The following is a 23,249-nucleotide window of genomic DNA, read 5'->3' on the forward strand; positions in this document are numbered from 1 at the left end:
GCAGTGTTAGTCTATGGGCAGTGTTAGTCTATGGGCAGTGTTAGTCTATGGGCAGTGTTAGTCTATGGGCAATGTTAGTCTATGGACAATGTTAGTCTGTGGGCAGTGTTAGTCTATGGGCAATGGTAGTCTGTGGGCAATGTGAGTCTATGGGCAATGTTAGTCTATGGGCAGTGTTAGTCTATGGGCAGTGTTAGTCTATGGGCAAGGTTAGTCTATGGGCAATGTTAGTCTATGGGCAATGTTAGTCTATGGGCAATGTTAGTCTATGGGCAATGTTAGTCTATGGGCAGTGTTAGTCTATGGGCAGTGTTAGTCTATGGGCAGTGTTAGTCTATGGGCAGTGTTAGTCTATGGGCAGTGTTAGTCTATGGGCAAGGTTAGTCTATGGGCAATGTTAGTCTATGGACAATGTTAGTCTGTGGGCAGTGTTAGTCTATGGGCAATGGTAGTCTGTGGGCAATGTGAGTCTATGGCCAATGTTAGTCTATAACAGGGGTGGGGAACGTCCGGCCCGCAGGCCGTATGAGGCCCACGAAATCATTTGGTGTGGCCCTGCCAAGGCAACCGCAGGCGGGACTCGAAATTCAATAAATCTCGGAGCAAACCTGGAAAAGCAGTTGCGAGTAGCAGCAACATCATCAACACCAGCTCACATCACACGCCTCACCAAAGAGAAGCAATTCCAGCCATCGCATTAGGGGTGAGTTAATAAAATGTTTGAGCAAATATAAACAGGCTAATTTTTAAGTTGATCATTTTGAATGGCCCGCGAATTATGTTATCAATAACCAAATGGCCCTTGGCAGAAAAAAGGTTCCTCGCCCCCTGCTCTATAAGCAATGTTAGTCTACGGGCAATATAAGTCTATGGGCAATGCAAGTCTAAGGGCTATGTTAGTCTACGGGCAATAAAGTCGGCGCTCCTTCAATGACGAGACGACGCGAAATCTCTCCGCTGAAGCCCTCTCATCGTGGCCAGCAGCAGAACTCCACATTGGCCATCGAGCTCCTGAACCACATTGCCACACACAGTAACATAGAGACCCATAGAGACCCACACTCGTAGAGACCTGCAGAGACCCACAGAGATACGGGTAGACTCGTAGAGACCTGCAGAGACCCATAGAGACCCACAGAGATACAGGTAGACTCGTAGAGACCTGCAGAGACCCATAGAGACCCATAGAAACCCACAGAGACACAGGTAGACTCGCAGAGACCCATTGAGACCCACAGAGATACACGTAGACTCGTAGAGACCTGCAGAGACTCATAGAGACCCACAGAGATACAGGTAGACTCGTAGAGACCTGCAGAGACTCATAGAGACCCACAGAGATACAGGTAGACTCGTAGAGACCTGCAGAGACTCATAGAGACCCACAGAGATACAGGTAGACTCGTAGAGACCTGCAGAGACTCATAGAGACCCACAGAGATACAGGTAGACTCGTAGAGACCTGCAGAGACCCATAGAGACCCACAGAGATGCACATAGACTCGTAGAGACCTGCAGAGACTCATAGAGACCCACAGAGATACAGGTAGACTCGTAGAGACCTGCAGAGACCCATAGAGACCCACAGAGATACAGGTAGACTCGTAGAGACCTGCAGAAACTCACAGAGACCCACAGAGATACAGGTAGACTCGTAGAGACCTGCAGAGACTCATAGAGACCCACAGAGATACAGGTAGACTCGTAGAGACCTGCAGAGACCCATAGAGACCCACAGAGATACAGATAGACTCGTAGAGACCTGCAGAGACTCATAGAGACCCACAGAGATACACATAGACTCGTAGAGACCTGCAGAGACTCATAGAGACCCACAGAGATAGGGTAGACTCGTAGAGACCTGCAGAAACCCATAGAGGCCCACACTCGTAGATACCTGCAGAGACTCATAGAGACCCACAGAGATACACGTAGACTCGTAGAGACCTGCAGAGACTCATAGAGACCCACAGAGATAGGGTAGACTCGTAGAGACCTGCAGAGACCCATAGAGGCCCACACTCGTAGATACCTGCAGAGACTCATAGAGACCCACAGAGATACACGTAGACTCGTAGAGACCTGCAGAGACTCATAGAGACCCACAGAGATACAGGTAGACTCGTAGAGACTTGCAGAGACCCATAGAGACCCACAGAGATAAAGGTAGACTCGTAGAGACCTGCAGAGACTCATAGAGACCCACAGAGATACGGGTAGACTCGTAGAGACCTGCAGAGACCCATAGAGACCCACACTCGTAGATACCTGCAGAGACTCATAGAGACCCACAGAGATACACGTAGACTCGTAGAGACCTGCAGAGACCCATAGAGACCCACAGAGATACAGGTAGACTCGTAGAGACCTGCAGAGACTCATAGAGACCCACACTCGTAGAGACCTGCAGAGACCCATTGAGACCCACAGAGATACAGATAGACTCGTAGAGACCTGCAGAGACCCATAGAGACCCACACTCGTAGAGACCTGCAGAGACTCATAGAGACCCACAGAGATACACATAGACTCGTATAGACCCTTAGAGATACATGAAAGACACAGCCACAGTGCTAGTCCGATTATGGCCGTGAAACCCAAACTACGGACCGCAGAGTAAATCCACAGAGACATGGATTCAAACACACAGCCACAGCACTGCGACTGTGTTGGCCATTACGGACCGCACAGTAAAAGCCCACTGTGGCTTGCGCTCAATGACGGAGGAGGAGGAACGTCGGCACGACACGAACTCTCCCTCTCTCTCTGCTTGAAGCCCTCTCGTCGTTGCCAGCAGCAGCAGCTGAGAACTCGACATTGGCCATGGGGCTCCTGAATGACATGCTGCTGCTACAGCCATCGTACGTGAAAGGGGCCGTCCATAAATGACGTCACGCGATTTTGGACGATTTTGAACGATTTTTGACACCCCCCCCCCCCCTCTCGTCACACGGCGTCACAAAAAGTCAGACCCCCCTCGAATATGACGTCACAAAGCTCTGACCCCCCCAAAAATAAAACATGCTTCAAATCGCTTTAAACTATTGTCATTGTAGTGCGTATTTAATGCGGCGCTGCACTCTGATGTTGTAGGAGAAAACATTTATTAAAACGTCTGTTAAATTAAGTCGAACGTGTTGTCTATATTTATTAAAATTTGCGCATTATGATGTGACGTCACATTTCTCAAACCCCGCCCCCAGGTGCGTGACGTCATTTATGGACGGCCCCAAAGTAGTCGTAGAATGGTGCGGCAGAGGGCAAGGGAGCCGATGCAGGCGGTGTAGAGGGATCAGGAAACTTTGCCGCAGTGTCTTCTTGGTTCTTTCGGTAAAGAACCAAGAAGATGAATCCCTGCAGTCACGAAAGCTTTAAATCGCAGTGTTTTCACTGTCGCGCCGGGAATCGCCGAGGTGGATTGCAAGTCTGTCGACGACTCTCCCACCCCTACAGCACATCCATTCGTTTCAAGGTTTGGGAAGGTTACATTGTGACGTTTATTGCTGGACTTTTATATATTTGCGTGCGGCAAAGTGGTTTCTACTTGTTGTTCTATGCGGTTACCGGTCATGAAAAACGAACTATTTTAACAACCCTATCGTTTATTCAGTTAAATATAATAATAAAAAAGACAAATATCCGTGGTATAGCCTTAACATACTGTTGGGGCAAGTGCTGTTAGCGAGGAATTGTTATGGCCAGAATCACGCCCGGCCTTACATACATATAGACTCGTATAGCAATACACACACATACGCCCTCGGACAAATACAAACACACTGACATTCGTTATAACCATAAACACACATCCTGTCATACACACGCTCTGCACACAGACACACACCGTAAACATAAAGTCAGTGACCCCCCACCCCTCCTCAATATCGCCTCTAACGGACAGTAACAGCAAGTGCTGTTCGCGAGTACCTATGAGCGAATTACGCCCGGCCGCCTTTGTCTCCCCAATGATGATGTTTGCGCACCCAACCAATACCAAGAACACCGACGCATTCAAGGCTGGGTCAACCTCGTGGGAGTCGCAGTGCCCGTTCAGTTCAGCGCCTATTCGTACGTTCCGTCTCAGGGCGCTGGGTTCAAAGCGTCTTGTCTTAACCGCGACACCACAGCTTCCCACAAAAGACGTTGACACACACACACCCAGCCAGCCAGAAGCCACCTTTGGACTCGCTCTGCCTGGGAATCCGAGACGTATGTGTGGGTGCGTACGTTTTTTGCGCGTGTGCGTGCGTGTGTAAGTTTTCCCATGTGCGTAAGACTGTGTGTGTGTGTGTGTAAGGTTGTCTGTGTTTGTATAGTAAGATCCGCCCTTTGAGGTCCCCATTGTTTGCGGCACTCCAACAGGGCTTCATTTCAGCCGAAGCTGTCCTAGAAAATATTTTCCTAACCGCCCCCCATCGCCCATCGCCGAGTTCTCTGTGCAGTGGAAACCGATGGAGTGTGATGATTTTGATGGCTACACATACGGCACATTGAGGAGCTGGGGGGCCCTGCTCTGTCTGGCCCAGCGGTAGAGCGTTTGCACGGCTTTGTTACAGAGGTGCTCGGTTCCGATCCGGCAGGCCGCCCCAGTTAACACCGCGGATGCTTGCGGGTTCGCGGTACAATCCGCGCCTTCTGCTCAACAGCGGACGTCGCAGGTCGCCATTCTTTGAAGCAGAGTAGGGTAGGACATTGTGCACACACTCGCACAAGTGATACGAAGACAAAGATCCCCCGTATAGCCTGAACAGACTTTTGGGGCAAGTGCTGTTAGCGAGCATCTATGAAGGGCAACACAGCACACGAGGGGGGTGGGTGGGTGGCCACCACCACGCCCGGCCGCCTTTGTCTCTCCAGTTGTGATGTTGGCCGTGACCGCGAATCGAACTCGGTCTGCCAGGTTTGTAACCACTCCACTACCGCGCTCAAAGTAGTCGACTCAGGGTCCAAGTTCCGTCAAAATTTCATTTGCTTGCAAATGAACTCATCGGCAAACATCTTCTTGGTTCTTTCGGTAAAGCCACGTAGAAGGGAAGTAATAAAATAATAAAAATAAAACATATTTATTTTATTATGTAATATTTATTTTATTATGTTTTATTTTATTAATATTTATTTTATTATGTTTTATTTTTATTATTTTATTACTTCCCTTCTACGTGACTTTACCGAAAGAACCAAGAAGATGAATCCCTGCAGTCACGAAAGCTTTGAATCGAAATTCATCGGCAAACGCAGAAAACGTCGCCCCCTTCCTGCGAAAACTTGCCAGGACACGTGCCATCATCACACCTCTCTACAACATGTCTCTGACAACGGGTGCTGTTTGTTGCTGTCTCTCGCTGTCCCACGTGACGCGTGCCCTGTGTTCAAACACACGCGCCGCGCTCGGCGAGGAGGCAACCGGCTGATCCGCGCGTCTCCTCCCGCTGTTGACTTTTTTTTCGTTCCAAAATTCAATTTTCTCACATTTGTAGCGAGTCCAACCGAGTCGTCACTACACATTGTTACAGCACAGTATTATTATTGTTGCTGTTGTTGATCCTCTTTAAACAAAACGCCAACAATGAAACAAACCGTTACAAACTCTTAGGTTGTTTCGGTAAAGTCACGTAGGTGACTTTACCGAAAAACCCAAAAAACCTAAGAGTTTGAATCCTTGCAGTCACGAAAGCTTCAAATCTAAAACCGCTATAATTCTGTGTTTTTGGAGCTCGCCGGTAATTAGCCTTTTATCGGCTTTGGCGTCACACTCGTGAACGCAAAGTGCATCCCCCGATAAGAAGCGTGCACGAGTGTGTGTTGCCTTAGTAAGGCATGCGTTCCATATTTATTAGTGGTTTGCATTAGCAAAGTATGCGTTCAATGTGTAGAGGTGTTACGGGAGGGCGAACAAACACACCAGGAGTGGTTATGCCCGCACGCGGAAGGATGCTTACATCCACGTCCGCATCGTTTAGCCTGGGAGGCTGAAACGGCGCTGTGATCCCCCACGGCCCCACCCCTCGAGGGGGGAGTTGCTATATAAGGCGGTGAGCCGGTGAGCTCGGGGTTCAGTGTTTAGCTGAAGCCAGTGAAGAAAGTAGACCGGCTAGATAGGTCCTGGGACTCCCCTGGATCGCTGTCCTTCTAAGGACCGACCAGGGCAAGCCAGTGGCGTGGCCCCGAGAGCCCAGAGCCGATGCTCTTGTAAGAGCCGGTCTGGTGACTAAGGGTGCCGTGATCCCAGCTTGGCCAGAACTGGGTCAGCTAGCCTCCCCTAGCTCCGTAGTGGAGGATCTGGGAGTAGGCTAGCCGGGTTAGATATAGTAGGATCTTCCTGTTAGACGGGTGAAGGGGCCGATACAGCTTGACCTGTATTGAGTGAAACGTTTAATAAATAAGTGTGCCTCCGACTACGTCGTCCAAGTCTCATTGAACCTACTACAAATGTTGTGTATAAGTGCGTTTTGTGTTAGTAAGGTATTTTTCATGTTTTGTGTTAGTAAGGCATGTCACGCTGTTTTGCATTAGTATGTTTCACGTTGTGTATTATGCCACGTGTTTCACGCTGTGTGTACGTCAGCAAGGTACGTGTTTCAGCGTTGTGTATTCGTGTCTTGTCACCGCAACGTGACGCCGACATTCCCAGCAGCAACAACAACAAAATATCAGTCTATTCATAGTCTCAAGCCGCACCTTACCATAATAATAAAAAGTGTGCCGTTCCTGGCCCTTCCCCCCTCAACCATTATATATACGGAGTGGTATCTCTTGTAATCTCTCATTTTCTTGATACAGCTGTCAGGCTGTGACGGTTCCACCTGAAGACGGAAGCTTGTGTTGCCTCCGAAACGTCGTGATTTTTATTTTATTTTTATTTAACTTTTATTAATTTTGATACAAAAATTTTACCTACGTGACTTTACCGAAAAAACCTAAGAATATGAATCCTTGCAGTCACGAAAGCTTCAAATCTAGAACAAAATATCTCCTGCACGGTATCCATGCCGTAGCCTGCAGCGACCGTCATTGCCACACACGGCAATCGTGGCACATGCCACTTTCCCGGAACTTGTTCGGGCGAGTGTAGGGGGAGGTTAACCGGTCAGTGTGGATAAGCGACGTTGTACCGCACCGAACACGTGTGAGGTTTGCTCATCTGCATATATATAAAAGGCAAAGCTGTGATTATGTGTGTCTGTTCAACATGTTTAGCGTACTTCCCGACATGCAACAAACTTGAAATTTGCCATGTGGGTACTTTCCAGACTGTACACGATGTAAAAAATATTAAAATACACTTTTGGGTTTTTTTGGGTGGGGGGGGGGCTCAATAATGCATCTATTTTTTGCACGGCAAGTGAGCTGTGACATCACATCTGTCACGTGACCCGCGCACGTGGAAGCGTAACGCATTGTAGTGTAGCGGGTAGCACGCTGCGCTACGAACCCGGCGACCCGAGTTCGATTCTCGCTCACGGCCACCACCGGTGACGATTATTTGAACCGGTCCAGGACCTCCCCTAGGTCGACTCAAACGAGTGTGTTGTGTGAACATCGCCACTGGGGAGACAAAGGCGGCCGGGCGTGATGAATCCAAGTCCCGGCGAAGCCAGGTAGTAAAGCTAGTGTTTAATATGGAAGTTGTGAGTTCAAATCCATTTTTTCTCCTCCATGCAATCCCCTTAATATGTTTCTGAGGACACCAAAGCAGTATCTTTTAAACGGCGAGAGAAAAGACAATAACTCGATCCAGAATGCAATGACTCTTAACAAGATTTGGAGTTTATTAACCAAGCCTTGATTCGTTATGCATAGTGTGTCAGTATGAACATACGCGTGGTTATGATTGCACATCAGTGGGTCCGTGCCTAGGAGAGCTGTATTTCACTTTCGAGAAGTCTCCAGGTCGATTGAGAAACACATTCATTTCATCATCTTTGTCGTCTTGCATGTCGAGCGGTTAATGATTACAGCTACCCGCTCGAGGTTAGGCTTCAGAGGTTAGTTACAGTACATACATAGCGTGCACTGACGCATACACACAACGGTAATACGTGTGATACACTGTATTCGCACAGGAATACAAAGATCCCCCAGTATAGCATTTAAGAGACTAGGGGCAAGTGCTGTTCGCGAGCACCTATGAAGGCCGGAACGGCAGGCGAGGGGGTGGGTGGTCTGCAACACGCCCGACCGCCTTTGTCTCCCCAGTGACGATGTTTACACATCGCACCAGGTACTCATTTGAGGCTGATTCGACCTGGGGGAGGCCCAGGACCGGTTTAGATATTCCTCATTGGTGTTGGCCGTGAACGGGAATCGAACCTGGGTCGCCGGGTCCGTATAACAGCGTGCTAACCACTACACTACCGCTCCCCACAAAAGTCACTCACTCACACTCGGACACAAATGTTCAGACACACAAAAATAATGCAAAGATCCCACAAATATCCTTTTAGACTGTCGGGGCAATATATGCTATTGCATGGCACTTGTTCCAACAGTTATGTAGTGCATAGAAAGACAAAGATTATGCCATATAGCCTTAGAAGACTGTTGGGACTTTTAATGTGGTTAGCGAGCACCTATTAAGGCTGGCGTGGCACACCGGGGGATGGCGGTGTGGCCAGGACTACGCTCGTGCCGCCTTTGTCTCCCGGATGTTTACACACAACACCGGGCATTCATTTAAGGCCAAGTCGACCTAGAGCATGCCCAGGGCCAGCTCAGATATAGAAAAAGGGCATGGCCTGGGAATCGAACTCAGGTTGCTGGGTTTGTAGCGCAGTGTGCTAACCACTGCGCCGCCACTCCGCACACACTTACACACAACTGCCGATTCGCCACTAAGTGGTGGTGACATCACCACGGCAGCCTGTGCCAGGCCAGGTGCACTATGAGGTCACGTCAAGTGTCAAAGGCTCACTGACAGGAGGTCACGGGACAGACCCTGCAGGTGCCATGGGTTGACTGAGATGACTGGCAGATGCACCAGCTGTGCCCCTCTTACTATGCCACAGTTGCTGCGTTTTAGCCGCCTGGCGCTCCGCTCATTGTTGTGAGCATCGCTCCTCTGCCCTCCAGTTTTTGTTCGAGGGTCACTGCCTCCAACCGTCCAGTAGCATCCTTCAAGAGCCTCAAGTACACATAACACGCACAATTATTTGCAAGGTCATGTGTTTTAAAACAACGGCACCCGGAGTATCAATACCACTCATCAGGGGCAGCAGCAGCAGCAGCAGCGGGGAAGTGCAATACCAGAATCCATTGTTGTACTGTACTATGCTGCCCCTTATCTATGCTCCGTTACCTTCACCAACCCGCACTGACCAGCACGGTGAAGTACGGTTAAACAGCCCGGCACGGCGCGTGCGGAGTCCCTCATCCGGCAGTGGGTTGACAAACAAGGGCTTTTGATGCTGTTAGCGAGCACCTATTAAGGGTGGCACGGTGCACGAGGGGGTGGTGGTGCGCTACAAACCCACTAACTGCCAACACCAGTGACGATTATCTGAACCAGTCCTGGGCCTCGCTGAGGTCGACTCAGCCTCAAATGAGTACCTGGTGCGATGTGTAAATATCGCCACTGGGGAGACAAAGGCGGCCAGGGCGTGGTGCTGGCCAGCCACCCTCTTCGTGTGCCGTGCCGGCCTTCATCGGTGTTCGCTAAGAGCACTTGCCCCAGCAGTCTGTTAAGGCTACAGGGGGGATCTTTGTCTTTGTGGCCAGCACCATTAGTTTGTCATGGTTCAGTTCTCCCGTGTTGTTCCACAGAAGAAGGCGCTAATCACACACTGCCCATCTCTCTCAAGGCGTCACGAGCCCTCTACGGCCCTGCGCAGTGATTCACGCAGTCGATCCAAGAACCCACCCTGGGAAATATGGGGGGGGGGAGGGGGGCATTAATGACACTAGGGGGCCCATGTGTAGGTACAGAGTGGGTGGGGGGGGTCCTCATCAGTAGATTCAAGGTGGGCATCTGGAGGTAATGATGCACGCATCTTAAGTGGGGGGGGGGGGCGTCCCAGGATTAAAACTAGAAATGTATTTTACCAGGTAAGGCCCACGTAGCTATCCAGCTCTTATTCAGAAGCGACCTGGCTATCACAAATTATATCTTCTTCTCGGTTCTTTCGGTAAAGTCACGTAGAATGGAAATAATAAAATAATAAAAATACAACTTAATTAAATAATTCTCACGACGTTTCAGCCACAACGCAAGCAGCCGTCCTCAGGTGAAGAACAGGTCTGTCGAGAAGACAGAGTCTGAAGACAGAGTCTGAAGACAGAGTCTTTTGCTTGCGTTGTGGCCGAAACGTCGTGAAAATTATTTCATGTTTTATTTTTATTATTTTATTATTTACATTCTACGTGACTTTACCGAAAGAACCAAGAAGATGAATCCCTGCAGTCACGAAAGCTTTAAATCGAAATTTCACAAATTATATCTCAACGAAGTGGCTTGTGTGGAAATGTATAGCAGCCAAATACTCGAGATGCATGTCGATTCTAAATGTGGAGAGAAAAACCGGAGGGCCCGGAGAAAAAAAATCCACGTGACCACGGGGAGAGAGCAGTGCAAACTACAAATATGCAGGAGTCAGGGTTGGGATCAAACCCACGAACTCCAGGATACCAGGCGACTGTGGCGCCCCCTAGGTATTGTGGGGCCCATTCATAGGTAGCGCAAAGCCCTCAATCAGTCATTTCTAGGGGCCCATGTCCGTAGCTCTTAGTGCACGCACTATTAGATATCGTGCGGTGCATCTACAGGTTGCGGGGAGCCCAACGGCATGCTTAGAGGAGCCCCATCTTTGGATATTGGCAGGACTGATCCATAGGTAGTGGGTGGGTCCTATGATTAGGCATTGGGGAGCCCTAGCAGGAGGTTTGGGGGGCCCCATCCCTAGGTGGTGGGGGGGCCGGTGGGTGGCGGCAGGGCTGGTCACAAGCTCCTGGTTGTTGTTGGTCCGCCGCTTGCACTCCTCGAAGAACGGGTACATACACTTATCCGCTCCCAGGAAGCGGTACATGGCCACGACAGCCTCCCATGGAAGGATACTGAACGCGGGGACACGGAAACACAGAGACACACAAAGACACAAACTAAAATATAAACTATCTCTTGTGTTAAATTTCGATTTAAAGCTTTCGTGACTGCAGGGATTCATCTTCTTGGTTCTTTCGGTAAAGTCACGTAGAAGGGAAGTAATAAAATAAAAATAAAATAAATATTTCATTTTATTATTTTATTATGTTTTCTTTTATTATTTTATTACTTCCCTTCTACGTGACTTTACCGAAAGAACCAAGAAGATGTCTCTTATGTTACCAGGTAAGGCCCACTGAGCTATGCAGCTTGTTTTCAAAAGTGACCTGGCCACAAATGATAGCCCAATGAAGTTGCTTATAATATGGAAATTTATAGCAGCCAAATACTCAAACGAGTACCTGGTGCGGTGTTGCAAATGTCACCACGAGGGAGACAAAGGCGGCCGGGTGCGGTGCTGGCCACCCACCCCCCCTCGTGTACCGTGCCGGCCTTCGTAGGTGCTCGCTAACAGCACTTGCCCCAACAGTCTGTTTAGGCGACACGGGAGATCTTTTGTCTTTGATGATGAAATTATTTTTGTATTTTACCAGGTAAAGCCCACTGAGCTGACTATCACATATGATAGCCCGATGAAGTTGGCTCATCATCATGTGGAAATGTATACCAGGAGAACACCCTAAACGCGTCATGTTCATTCTAAACGTGGAGGAAAAAAACTGGAGGACCCGAAGAAAAATACACTCGACAACGGGGAGAGAGACATGCACACTTCAAATATACAGCAGGCGTCAGGGTCAGGATCTAACCCACGACCTCCTGTATACTAGGAGAGGTAGTTAACATCTCACCACTGTGAAGCTCACACAAAAAGAGACACACACACAAAGAGACACGCAGATATGTACACAGTCACTAAACAACTGTATCCCCAGTGCTGATGTTTCACACACTGCACCAGGTGCTCATTTAAAGCCGAGTAGGTTGGGGGGGCATGACCAGTTCAGATAACACTGGTCAACAATAAAAACAAATTTCTGGCCTGGACTTTTGCAGCTGTTTTAGACTAATTTCAGGGCGCTGATTCCAAATCTGATCTCAGATTTGCTCTATCACATCTAATTTTTATGCTATCGGCATACCCAATTTCATTGATTTTACTCGAAATTAACTCTGTCACTTTTGATTGCAAGTTGTTGCGAGTCAGTGACTGATTTAGTGTTAAAATATGGTGCTGTATTTTTAGGATAGTGTCTTTATAATATCATTTTATGTAGATATCCACATTTATTTAATATTTTTCTTCTGCAGTTTCTATTGAAAATGCAATATTTGATATCTCAAAAACCTGATTTGATAGACAAAAACTGATGCCAGATTTGGAATCAGCACCCCACACTTACCTTAAAACCGTTGGAATACCTTATGCCAGAAAAAGTGTGTTGACCAGTGTAATTGTCACCAGCGTTGGCCGTGGGCAGAAATCGAACTCAGGTCGCCGGGTTCGCAGTGCAGCGTGCTAACTGCTACAACACCGCGCACGCTTGCAAAGTCTCACAAAGACAGCACGGACGTGAACGCACCTCTTCATGAAGACGACGAGGTAGATGAGACGAGGCATACACAGCACGGGCTGGTCGGTGAGGATGGCTCTCATCGCCTGCTGCACGCACTGCTCTGGCTGCAGCGGGGGCAGCACGTACGTCTCCACCTCCTTACTGCACACACACAAAGACAAAGATCCCCCGTATAGTCTCAAGAGATTGCTAGGTAAAGTTCTGTTCGCGAGCACCGATGAAGGACCGGTACGGCACACGAGGGGGGTGGGTGGCCAGCATCACCCACACCCGGCTGCCTTTGTCTCCCCAGCGCACGTGCAGGACCGCCCCAGTCTGAAACCACAGTGTCTTGGTGAGATGTGCGGTGAGGAGGTGAGTTCGTGTTGACGAGCTGGGTCTACAGTGTGCCGAGTTGGTACCCTGCACACCATGATAATGAGATGCTCCATCTGAAGGGAGCCGATATAAAAAAACACATTTTCAAATATTGTTGGCGATGAGGCAAGTAAGTTTGGCGAGGAGCAGTTTGGATACAAGGCTGCGGATCCTGCGGACACTCACCGTATCCGGCACCCATGGAACATTCCGGTCTGGACGAGGTAGGGGCAGACGAGCGTGGTCTTCACACCGTCGCGTTCCATCGCCTTGATCTCGTGGCTCAGCGACTCGTGGAATCCCACGGCGCCAAACTTACTTGCGCAGTAATCCTAGCGTGGAGGGCGGCGATTTGTGTTAGCGCCCCAGCCGAGAGAAGTCGATGTCTATCCCTGCTCGCGACGATACCTCCCTCCGCTACGGCGGATGCTCCCGCTCCCTTCACGGCCTCTCCCCAAACCCCTCGCCTCCACGCTCTAGATGACACGCAATTCCGCAGGCAGACTTCTCACCAGCGCCGATAAACGAGACCACATAGCCCCTGTACTTTTATATAGTGGCACCAAACCCAATCGTTAATGTCAAGATCACACGCAACGTCTTCCAAGATTCTCTGCGGACTCGCTGCTGCTTACCTCTCTGCTCTCAGCTCACTGTGCCCCCCCCCTCCTCCACACACTCTCCTAATTCTTCCCTCTCATCTCACTTTACTCTCCTACACACGTAATCCTACCACTCCCCTCTCATCTCTTTTTTTGCACCCCCTTATCTCACTCTACTCCCCTCCATGCACTCTCATACCTCTCCCCTCTCAACTGACCCAATTCCCTCCACACTCCTACCTCTCCCCTCTCATCTCACTTTACTCTCCTACACATGTAATCCTACCTCTCCCCTCTCAACTGACTCAATTCCCTGCATACACTCTCCTACCTCTCTCCCTCTCATCTCACTTTACTCTCCTACACACGTAATCCTACCTCTCTCCCCTCTCATCTCACTCTACTCTTTTTCACACACCCTCCTACCTGTCCCGTCTCATCTCACTCTACTCCGCTTCACACTTTCCTACCTCTCTCATCTCACTCGACTCTCCTGCACGCAGCCTATTGCTGTAACAAATTATCTGGTGATGCTGCGTTGGCAGTGGGTGCACAGGCACAAGCAACACAACTCAACACGTTCATCAATAGCAACTCAGTGTGGCCTGTAAAATGAAATATATATAAAAATAGGCGACGTTTCGGGCAATGGCCCTTCTTATTGTGCTATGAAGGAGGGTCATTGCCCAAACCGTTGACTTTAATATATTTATTCTTCTAAGGCCACGCAATGTTACCGACGAATGCGTTGATGTTTCATGTTGTTACGCAGGTTTTTAGTAGAGCATTAGGTGTGCAAACCAAGACCTGCACAGCCCGCACACAACACATTCATCCGGACGATTGCATCACGCGACACCAGCACCAGTGTCGGTGTGGGTTCGTGAGGTCAAAGGTTAGGGTTGGGGTCACAATGGGGGACCGAGGTCAGGAGGTCAGCTGGCTGTGGTGTACGGGGTGGCACCTCAATGCCGGCCGTGCTGAAGAGGCCCAGGGAGCTGGCGATGGTCACCATGTGGCCGTGATTCTTCTCCAACATCGCCGGGAGGAACGCCTTGGTGATCTGAGCACGTTTCAACGTGGAGAAACGGATGGAAGGCAAGGATCTCCCTTGTAGTTAGTCTGACGTGCCACGATGAACGATTGGGGACATTTTTAAGGAATTGAGGGAAATGGTTACCAGCAACAGTTGCCTGCAACGTTTTGTCGCGTGAAAGTATTTTAGGCTGGATAAAATGGGCCTGCTAGGGTCGGAGTGCGATCATTTCGACTGGTGACAGCGGCGCTACCACCGTAACCTCCAAAAGCTTTAACACCACCACCACCTCCAACAGCAGCATCATCACTTTCGTGACCATCACCAACAGCATCCCCATCATTACCACCACTGACACCGCCACTTTCAACCACCCCCAAAATGACCACCAGTCACCACTACCACCCCCACCATCACCACCATCACCGTTCACCATCACCACCTTCGCCACCACCACTGCCACCTCCACCAACACCTCCTCTGCCACCGCAACCTTCACTGCCATGTCCACCACCACCACCGCCACCCCCTCTGCCACTGTAACCTCCACCACCACCACCACCGTTACCATCACCACCTTCGCCACCACCACCGCCACCTCCACCACCACCTCCTCTGCCACCGCAACCTCCACCACCACGACCACCACCGCCACCGCCACCCCCTCTGCCACCGCAACCTCCACCACCACCACCGTGACCATCACCACCTTCGCCGCCACCACTGCCACCTCCACCATCACCTCCTCTGCCACCTGCAACCTCCACCGCCACGTCCACCACCACCTCCGCCACCTCCGCCGCCACTGACCCAGAAGAGGGCGTGCAAGTTGACGGCCATGGTCCTCTCGAGCAGCTCGTCGGGACAGTCGAGCAGCGGGCGCCCCGACACGACGCCCGCGTTGCTCACGAGCAGCGTGACGTCGCCCGCGTCGCGCCGCACCAGGCCCGCCACGCGGTACACGTCGACGCGCTTCGACACGTCGCACGTGTACGCCAGCACGCGCGGGCATGCCACACCGGCGTCTGCTCGCAAACACGAACATCCCCCCCCCCCCCCACCCGGATAGCCTTACGGACTGTTGTGTTGTATATTTTTTTCCGTGTTGTTTTGTGTATGAACCAGAGGTTGCAAACGGGTTTTGATTCCTTACCCGTACCCGTACCCGGCCGCACAAGGGTCGCAAACGGCTACCCGTACCCGTACCCGGCCGGGTACGGGTAGCCAGGTATCGGGTAGGGTACGGGTATCGGGTACCCGGTTGCGACCTCTGGTATGAAACCAGTGGAGTAACTAAACTGAAAGCCGGGACGGTACCATGCCCGAGTGGCGATGTTAACGCACCCACTGATCCGGGTACTCAATTGAGGTTCAGTCGACCTAGGGGAGGCCCAGGACCGACACGCACACTCACCCACATAGTGATACGCTAACAGCCAGACACTCACACACATAGTCACAGTGATACAACAAAGACAAAGATCTCCTGTTGGGGCACCGATGAAGGACGGCACGGCGACACGTGGCGGTGGTGCGGCCACCACCACTCGTCTCACCCTTCCCCACTCACCCTTCCCACTCACTCTTCCCCATTCACCCTTCCCCATTCACCCTTCCCCGCTCACTCTTCCCCACTCACCCTTTCCGCTTACCATACCCAGCCCTCCTCCGCTCCCTCTTCCCCACTCACCCTTCCCCAGTCACCCTTCCCCACTCACCCTTCCCCACTCACCCTTCCCCGTCTCGACCCCGTCCCCGCTCACAATACCACCCGCCACCATAAACCCCTCACCCTCCCGACTCACCTTCCCGCTCACCCTCCCGACTCACACCCTTCCCCGCTCACCATACCCGCTCACCCTCCCGACTCACCCTTCCCCGCTCACCATACCCTGCTCACCATACCCGCTCACCCTTCCCCGCTCACCATACCCGCTCACCCTTCCCGCTCACCATACCCGCTCACCATACCCGCTCACCCTCCCGACTCACCCTTCCCACTCACCCTACCCGGGCCCTGCCCCCGCGCTCACCAGCGGCGGCCCCGCGGGCGAGGGCGGCCGTCTCCTCGTTGCCCTCTCCGTCCACGTCCCAGAGCACGAGCGCGTCCACGCCGCGCGTCGCCAGCTCCAGCGCGAAGAGGCGGCCGAGCCCGCGCGCCGCCCCCGTCACCAGGCACACCTCGTCGCGCACGCTCTTGGGCGCCCGCGGACGCAGCCAGCGCAGGGCGGCGACGGCGAACGACAGCGCCACGCGCGCGCTCACCACCAGCAGCTCCAGCAGCACGTGCATCGCTTGGCCGCCAGCAGCCCGCCCTCCTGCTGCTGCTGCTGCCTGCTGCTGCCGCCTGCAGAACCACACCGCAAAAGTCGCAGCCTGAAACGCAACGCCGCTTCACCGCTTCACCGCTAATCTCGCCGAACTAAACTACAGCCTGTTCTCCTATAACGCGGTAGTTGCGTTCCTGAAGGACGCGGCGTGATGATAAAAAGAATCGCGTTCTAATAAATAGAACATTTAATATAGGGGGTAAAGCACGGTCCGCGATAACACGTGAGATGCGTGTGCAGGCTGAACAAGAACTCAGCGCGCGTGGGTAGCATCTAGAAGCATCCAGCAGTATCCCAATGCCTTGTGCGATGCTACGCCGAGGCAGCCGTACAACCATTGATTCCTATTTGCGCGACGAAGTTATGTTCACTCAATCGCGTTATAGAAACACGCAGCGTTATAGGAGAACAGACTGTTTTTTATTTTACCTGGTAAGGCCCGTTGAGCTATATTTAACTACAAATGATAGCTCAACGAAGTGGCTTATCATTACGTGGAAATGTATAGCAGGCCAAATACTCGAAATGCATGACGGTTGATTCTGAATATGGAGGGGAAAATCGGAGGACCCAGATAAAAAATCCACGCGACCACGGGGAGAGAGACACGCAACCTCCAAACATACAGCAGGCGTCGTCAGGGTAGGGATCGAACCCACGACCAACCAGCATACGGGGCGAGGTAGTTAACATCTCCTAGCCACAGTGGCGTCCCTCACAACACCGTCACAGCACTGGACGTAGCGCCACAGAGACCAACACCAGAGGGCACCACCACCACCAGCAGGAGCGTGCCGTAACAGGCCGAAGCACAACGCCGCATGGCCACGCCACGTGCCGTCGGGCAAAGGGAAAACCTCATCGAGAGCGGAAAAGGGTGACGGACGTGAGAGCAACGGGACGGAGACCGGCGAGGCTGACCCGAGTGAAGAGGTGGTTTTGAAGAGGTGAGCCAGGATGGGAAGAATAACCGTGGACGTGGAAATGATCGGAGATGACAAAACACGAGACCGGACCAGGAAGGCGGAACCGCGCGTGAGTGGGGAAACATGCCAGACAGTTAGAATAAGTGATGAGCAAGGAGTCCCACGAGTGGGATAATTAGTTAATTAATCGACAAAACACTGGACTGCTATGTTGTAGTCGATTACTCGGGCCTCCCGAAGGTGGGAAACCCCCTACAAGCCCCCCCACCACCCCCCCCAAGTTGAATAATTTTCGGGGTAAACTTATCAGACGTGGACCGTGACGCCAGTCACACGACGTCACGAGCACTTTCAGAGAATACAACGGCGTGCAGTATTATACTGGTTATTACACAAACGCAGTATTAACCAGGGCTGCCTTCTCAATACGAACCGCGAACCTCTGCTGCGAGCGGCAAACGTGCTACCGCTGGGTCATGTCACCGTCAATGTTAAGTGCTCAAGTTATACTGGTAGGAACCTCCTGGTTACACCAGCCCACAGGGGATTATTGTGTCCGTCCGTCGTGCAGGGAGGGGCTGGGTGGGGAGAGAGGGAGGGGCTGGGTGGGTGGGTAGGGGCTGGGTATGGAGGGTGGGGCTGGGTGGGGAGGGTGGGGTGGGGTGGGGCTGGGTGGGGAGGGTGGGGTGGGGAGGGTGGGGCTGGATGGGGAGGGTGGGGAGGGGCTGGGTGGGGAGGGTGGGGAGGGGCTGGGTGGGGAGGGTGGGGAGGGGCTGGGTGGGAGGGGTGGGGCTGGGTGGGGAGGGGCTGGGTGGGAGGGGTGGGGCTGGGTGGGGAGGGGCTGGTCACCCCGTGGTGCCCTTATAAAACTCAACGTTTAACCTACTCACGCCGGCTTGTGCCCGCCCTCACAGTCGGGCATATTTGCTGAATACACCACGCCGCCGTTGACCCTGGCCATTGACCGAGCAACCCAACGTTCCTACCAGCTCCCTCCGCAGGAATGTGTTTTACTGAAGCGAACTAGAGAAGCATAGAATAGAATAACGTACAAACTCAACGCATTCATTCGTCCATAGCACCGTGTGTGTGTGCGTGACCTTAAAATAAAAAAATACAATAAGGCGACGTTTCGGGCAATGTCCCGTGACATGGCATTGGTTGTGTTTACGCCCATAAGAGGCACCGCAGCTGTTATAGGATTGACGAAAGATTTGGTTCACACAAATTCCTGCAGATGCTGCTGCTGATGATTATTACAGTACTGTACATCAATGTTGCTGTTCTATTTGATATTTGATACTGAAGATACTGCTGCTGCAGATGCTAATGCTGCTGATATTGCTGCTGCTGCTCTTGGCTACTCTTGCTGCTGATGGCGCTGCTGCTGCACTTGCTACTATTGCTGCTGCTGCAGATGCTAATGCTATTGCAGCTGATGGGGCTGTTCTTGCTACTATTGCTGCTGCACTTGCTACTATTGCTGCTGCTGATTATCTTGCTATTGCTGCTGATACTGCTGCTGCACTTGCGACTACTGCTGCTGCTATTCCTGCTGATGCTGCTGCTGATGCTGCTGCTGATGATGATACTGATGCTGCTGCTGATGATGATGCTGCTGATGCTGATGATGCTGATGATGATGATGCTGCTGATGATGCTGCTGATGCTGCTGCTGCTGATGATGCTGATGATGCTGCTGATGCTGATGCTGCTGCTGATGATGATTATGCTGCTGCTGATGATGATGATGCTGCTGATGCTGCTGCTGCTGCTGCTGATGATGATGATGCTGCTGATGCTGCTGCTGCTGCTGATGATGATGATGCTGCTCTGCACCAAAGCACTAAATAGCAATGGTAAATGTTTTACTGCTTAAGTCCAAAGGCTCTGGTCTACACGGCGATGATGGTACTACACTCCGTAACACAACTTGTGGCTGCGATTATAATCATGACGATTTCGTTCGATATCTCTGCAAATCCACGGCGGTGTGTGAACGATGACATCATTCCGTGTAGCTGCCCCCCTAACGGCGTGTATCTTTGAAAGCATTAGAAGCTGCACTTTTGGTGGCGTTTGTTTAATCAGCGAGGCGGGCAGAAGTTCAAGTTCATGTATTAGGTATAGCCCTGTGAGGGATTCGGCTCTTGAATCGGGTGCAACCGCAACAAACAAAAAACAAAAACATGAACAAGAAAACATCTTAAAGTGACTACGTGACTAAGTGCAAACAGAAAATCCAAGAAAAGACAGCAAAATATTGCAGGAAAAACACCGTACACCAACGCTGTGTGCAAAAATCCCAGTGGGATGCAAGTCAAACAACAACAACCACAAGACAACTTAGATTAAGCCGTCCTTAGCGTGTGATGGTGGAGACGGCGTATGTGGTGTGATATTGTTGGTAGTGGTGGTGATGATGATGCGGTGGTGGTGGTGGTGGTGATGATGCGGTGGTGGTGGTGTTGGTGGTGATGATGTGGTGGTGGTGGTGGCGATGTTGTTGGTGGTGGTGGTGGTGTTGGTGGTGATGATGTGGTGGTGGTGTTGGTGGTGATGATGTGGTGGTGGTGATGTGGTGATGATGTGGTGGTGGTGGTGGCGATGTTGTTGGTGGTGATGGTGATGATGTGGTGGTGGTGGTGATGATGTTGTTGGTGGTGGTATTGGTGGTTAAGATGATGATGTGGTGGTGGTGGTGATGTGGTGGTGATGATGATGTGGTGGTGGTATTGGTGGTGGTGGTGATGATGTGGTGGTGGTGATGATGTGGTGGTGGTCATGATGTGGTGGTGGTCATGATGTGGTGGTGGTCATGATGTGGTGGTGGTCATGATGTGGTGGTGGTCATGATGTGGTGGTGGTCATGATGTGGTGGTGGTGTTGGTGATGAGGTGATGATAGTGATGTCAATGATGTGGTGGTGGTGATGATGTGGTGGTGGTGTTGGTGGTGGTGATCATGATGTGGTGGTGGTGTTGGTGGTGGTGGTGATGATGTGGTGGTGGTGATGATGTGGTGGTGGTGGTGTTGGTGGTGATGATGATGTGGTGGTGTTGGTGGTGGTGATGATGTGGTGGTGGTGGTGATGATGAAGATGTGGTGGTGGTGGTGATGATGAAGATGATGTGGTGGTGGTGGTGGTGATGATGTGGTGGTGGTGATGATGTGGTGGTGGTGTTGGTGGTGGTGATGATGTGGTGGTGATGTGGTGGTGGTGATGATGATGTGGTGGTGTTGGTGGTGGTGTTGGTGGTGGTGGTGATGATGTGGTGGTGGTGGTGATGATGAAGATGTGGTGGTGGTGGTGATGATGAAGATTATGTGGTGGTGGTGGTGGTGGTGATGATGTGGTGGTGGTGATGATGTGGTGGTGCTGGTGGTGGTGATGATGTGGTGGTGGTGATGATGTGGTGGTGGTGGTGTTGGTGGTGGTGATGATGTGGTGGTGGTGTTGGTGGTGGTGATGATGTGGTGGTGGTGGTGATGATGAAGATGATGTGGTGGTGGTGATGATGAAGATGATGTGGTGGTGGTGGTGATGATGAAGATGATGTGGTGGTGGTGATGATGAAGATGATGTAGTGGTGGTGGTGATGATGAAGATGATGTGGTGGTGGTGATGATGAAGTGGTGGTGATGTGGTGGTGATGATGATGATGTGGTGGTGATGATGTGGTGGTGGTGATGATGATGAAGATGATGTGGTGGTGGTGGTGGTGGTGGTGGTGATGATGAAGATGATGTGGTGGTGGTGGTGATGAGGTGATGATGGTGATGATGGTGGTGGTGATGATGAAGATGATGTGGTGGTGGTGATGATGAAGTGGTGGTGATGATGATGTGGTGGTGATGATGATGTGGTGGTGATGATGATGTGGTGGTGATGATGATGTGGTGGTGATGATGATGTGGTGGTGGTGATGATGAAGATGATGTGGTGGTGGTGGTGATGATGATGGTGATGATGGTGGTGGTGATGATGAAGATAATGTGGTGGTGGTGATGATGATGTGGTGGTGATGATGATGTGGTAGTGATGATGATGTGGTGGTGGTGGTGATGATGATGTGGTGGTGATGATGTGGTGGTGGTGATGTGGTGGTGGTGATGATGATGATGTGGTGGTGGTGATGATGTGGTGGTGGTGATGTGATGGTGGTGGTGATGTGGTGGTGATGATGTTGTTGTTGGTGGTGATGATGTTGTTGGTGGTGGTGATGTGATGGTGGTGATGTGGTGGTGATGATGTGGTGGTGATGATGATGATGTGGTGATGATGATGATGATGTGGTGATGATGATGATGTGGTGGTGGTGGTGATGATGATGATGTTGTTGTGGTGGTGGTGAAGACGATGTTGTTTCTGCTAAAATTGAGGCCGCTATCGAGAATACCATTGCTGCTGCTATTGCAAGTGCAATAGTTGCTGCTGTTGTTGTTAATATCGATTATGTAGCTGCTGATCAAGCTGATCAAGCCGATGTTGCTATTGCTGCTACTGCTGGTGATGATGATGATGATGGTGAATCGATTTTGCTGTTGCTACTTACTGCTGCTCACGCTGTTGCCGCTGCTGATGATAACGAAGTTGCTGATGTTGCTGTTGTTGATGTTGTTGCTGTTACTACTTCTGTTGTTGCTGTTGCATCTGATCAGGATTTGCCATTGCTGATCGATGTAACGACTGCCAATGCTGCTGCTGATGTTGTTGTTATTCCTGATGTTGCTGCTGATGCTGCCTGAACTAGTATTGGTGATGTCTTCGTAATCGAATACATGTACGGTAGTCAAACTAGTTATAATACTGCTGCTGATGACAATGAAAGTTTTTAAAATTACGAGTTTGATGTACGCGTGAGTTTATTTGCTCTTCTCCGTTGCACTGCGTATCATTTTATGATTTTTACATATTTTTTTATTGACGTTAAAATAACAACTTTTACTTTGTTTAGTCCGCTCCAGCTATGGGTGGCACCGATCGGACTTTAAACGCCTGCAGATCGATTCCCAATCATCTGTTTTCTTACGTGGACCGATTCCCAGTCTGAGCGAATGAGAATCACGAAGCGTGGGAGAATCGCTAAGCCAATCGGGTTCTAGTCTGAGCCAACGGGGAATCGATTAACGATTTATGTTTTTATAGAGACCAGGAAGGAATCGATTCCCGTGGCTTTGCACAAAAAAGACGGCAAAAACCTTACCACAACAACGAAAATTTTTCACGACTCTCAACCAACGGAATAGAAATCAAATAAAGTAGAAACATAAATAAATTGCATGGGGTTTGTGTAAAAAAAAATTGTAATTAAGCAAAGCCACCGAGCGGCATGGGCCATCTTACTAAGGGCAACTCATTGAATTGGACGGCGAACGATCCCTT

At 50.9% G+C, this 23,249-nt stretch overlaps 2 protein-coding genes across 2 annotated transcripts in view; both read right to left on the reverse strand.

Moving 5' to 3' along the window:
* Positions 1-23,249, reverse strand: part of LOC133340837 (sarcoplasmic reticulum histidine-rich calcium-binding protein-like) — a 316,152-nt gene that overhangs the window by 14,319 nt on the left and 278,584 nt on the right. The gene's annotated exons all lie outside the window — the stretch shown is intronic.
* Positions 10,311-22,871, reverse strand: LOC133340867 (retinol dehydrogenase 10-like). Its single transcript, XM_061549322.1, has 7 exons — positions 22,420-22,871; positions 16,641-16,954; positions 15,418-15,632; positions 14,536-14,634; positions 13,156-13,301; positions 12,619-12,753; positions 10,311-11,046 (listed from the first exon to the last, which is right to left on the reverse strand). Exons 2-7 carry the CDS (start codon positions 16,897-16,899, stop codon positions 10,695-10,697), a joined length of 1,206 nt encoding a protein of 401 aa, XP_061405306.1. The 5' UTR covers positions 16,900-16,954; positions 22,420-22,871; the 3' UTR covers positions 10,311-10,694.

Source organism: Lethenteron reissneri, chromosome 10 (assembly GCF_015708825.2).
Source record: "Lethenteron reissneri isolate LAM-NWPU_2019-01 chromosome 10, ASM1570882v1, whole genome shotgun sequence".
Classification (NCBI taxonomy): domain Eukaryota; kingdom Metazoa; phylum Chordata; class Hyperoartia; order Petromyzontiformes; family Petromyzontidae; genus Lethenteron; species Lethenteron reissneri.

Coding starts and splice junctions, on each gene's coding strand:
- LOC133340867 (XM_061549322.1), bottom strand. CDS start 16,899: ATGCACGTGCTGCTGGAGCTGCTGGTGGTGAGCGCGCGCGTGGCGCTG. Junction 15,633..16,640: donor CGCCCGCGGGGCCGCCGCTG/GTGAGCGCGGGG, acceptor GTTTGCGAGCAG/ACGCCGGTGTGGCATGCCCG. Junction 13,302..14,535: donor TCAGCACGGCCGGCATTGAG/GTGCCACCCCGT, acceptor CCTCCACGCTAG/GATTACTGCGCAAGTAAGTT.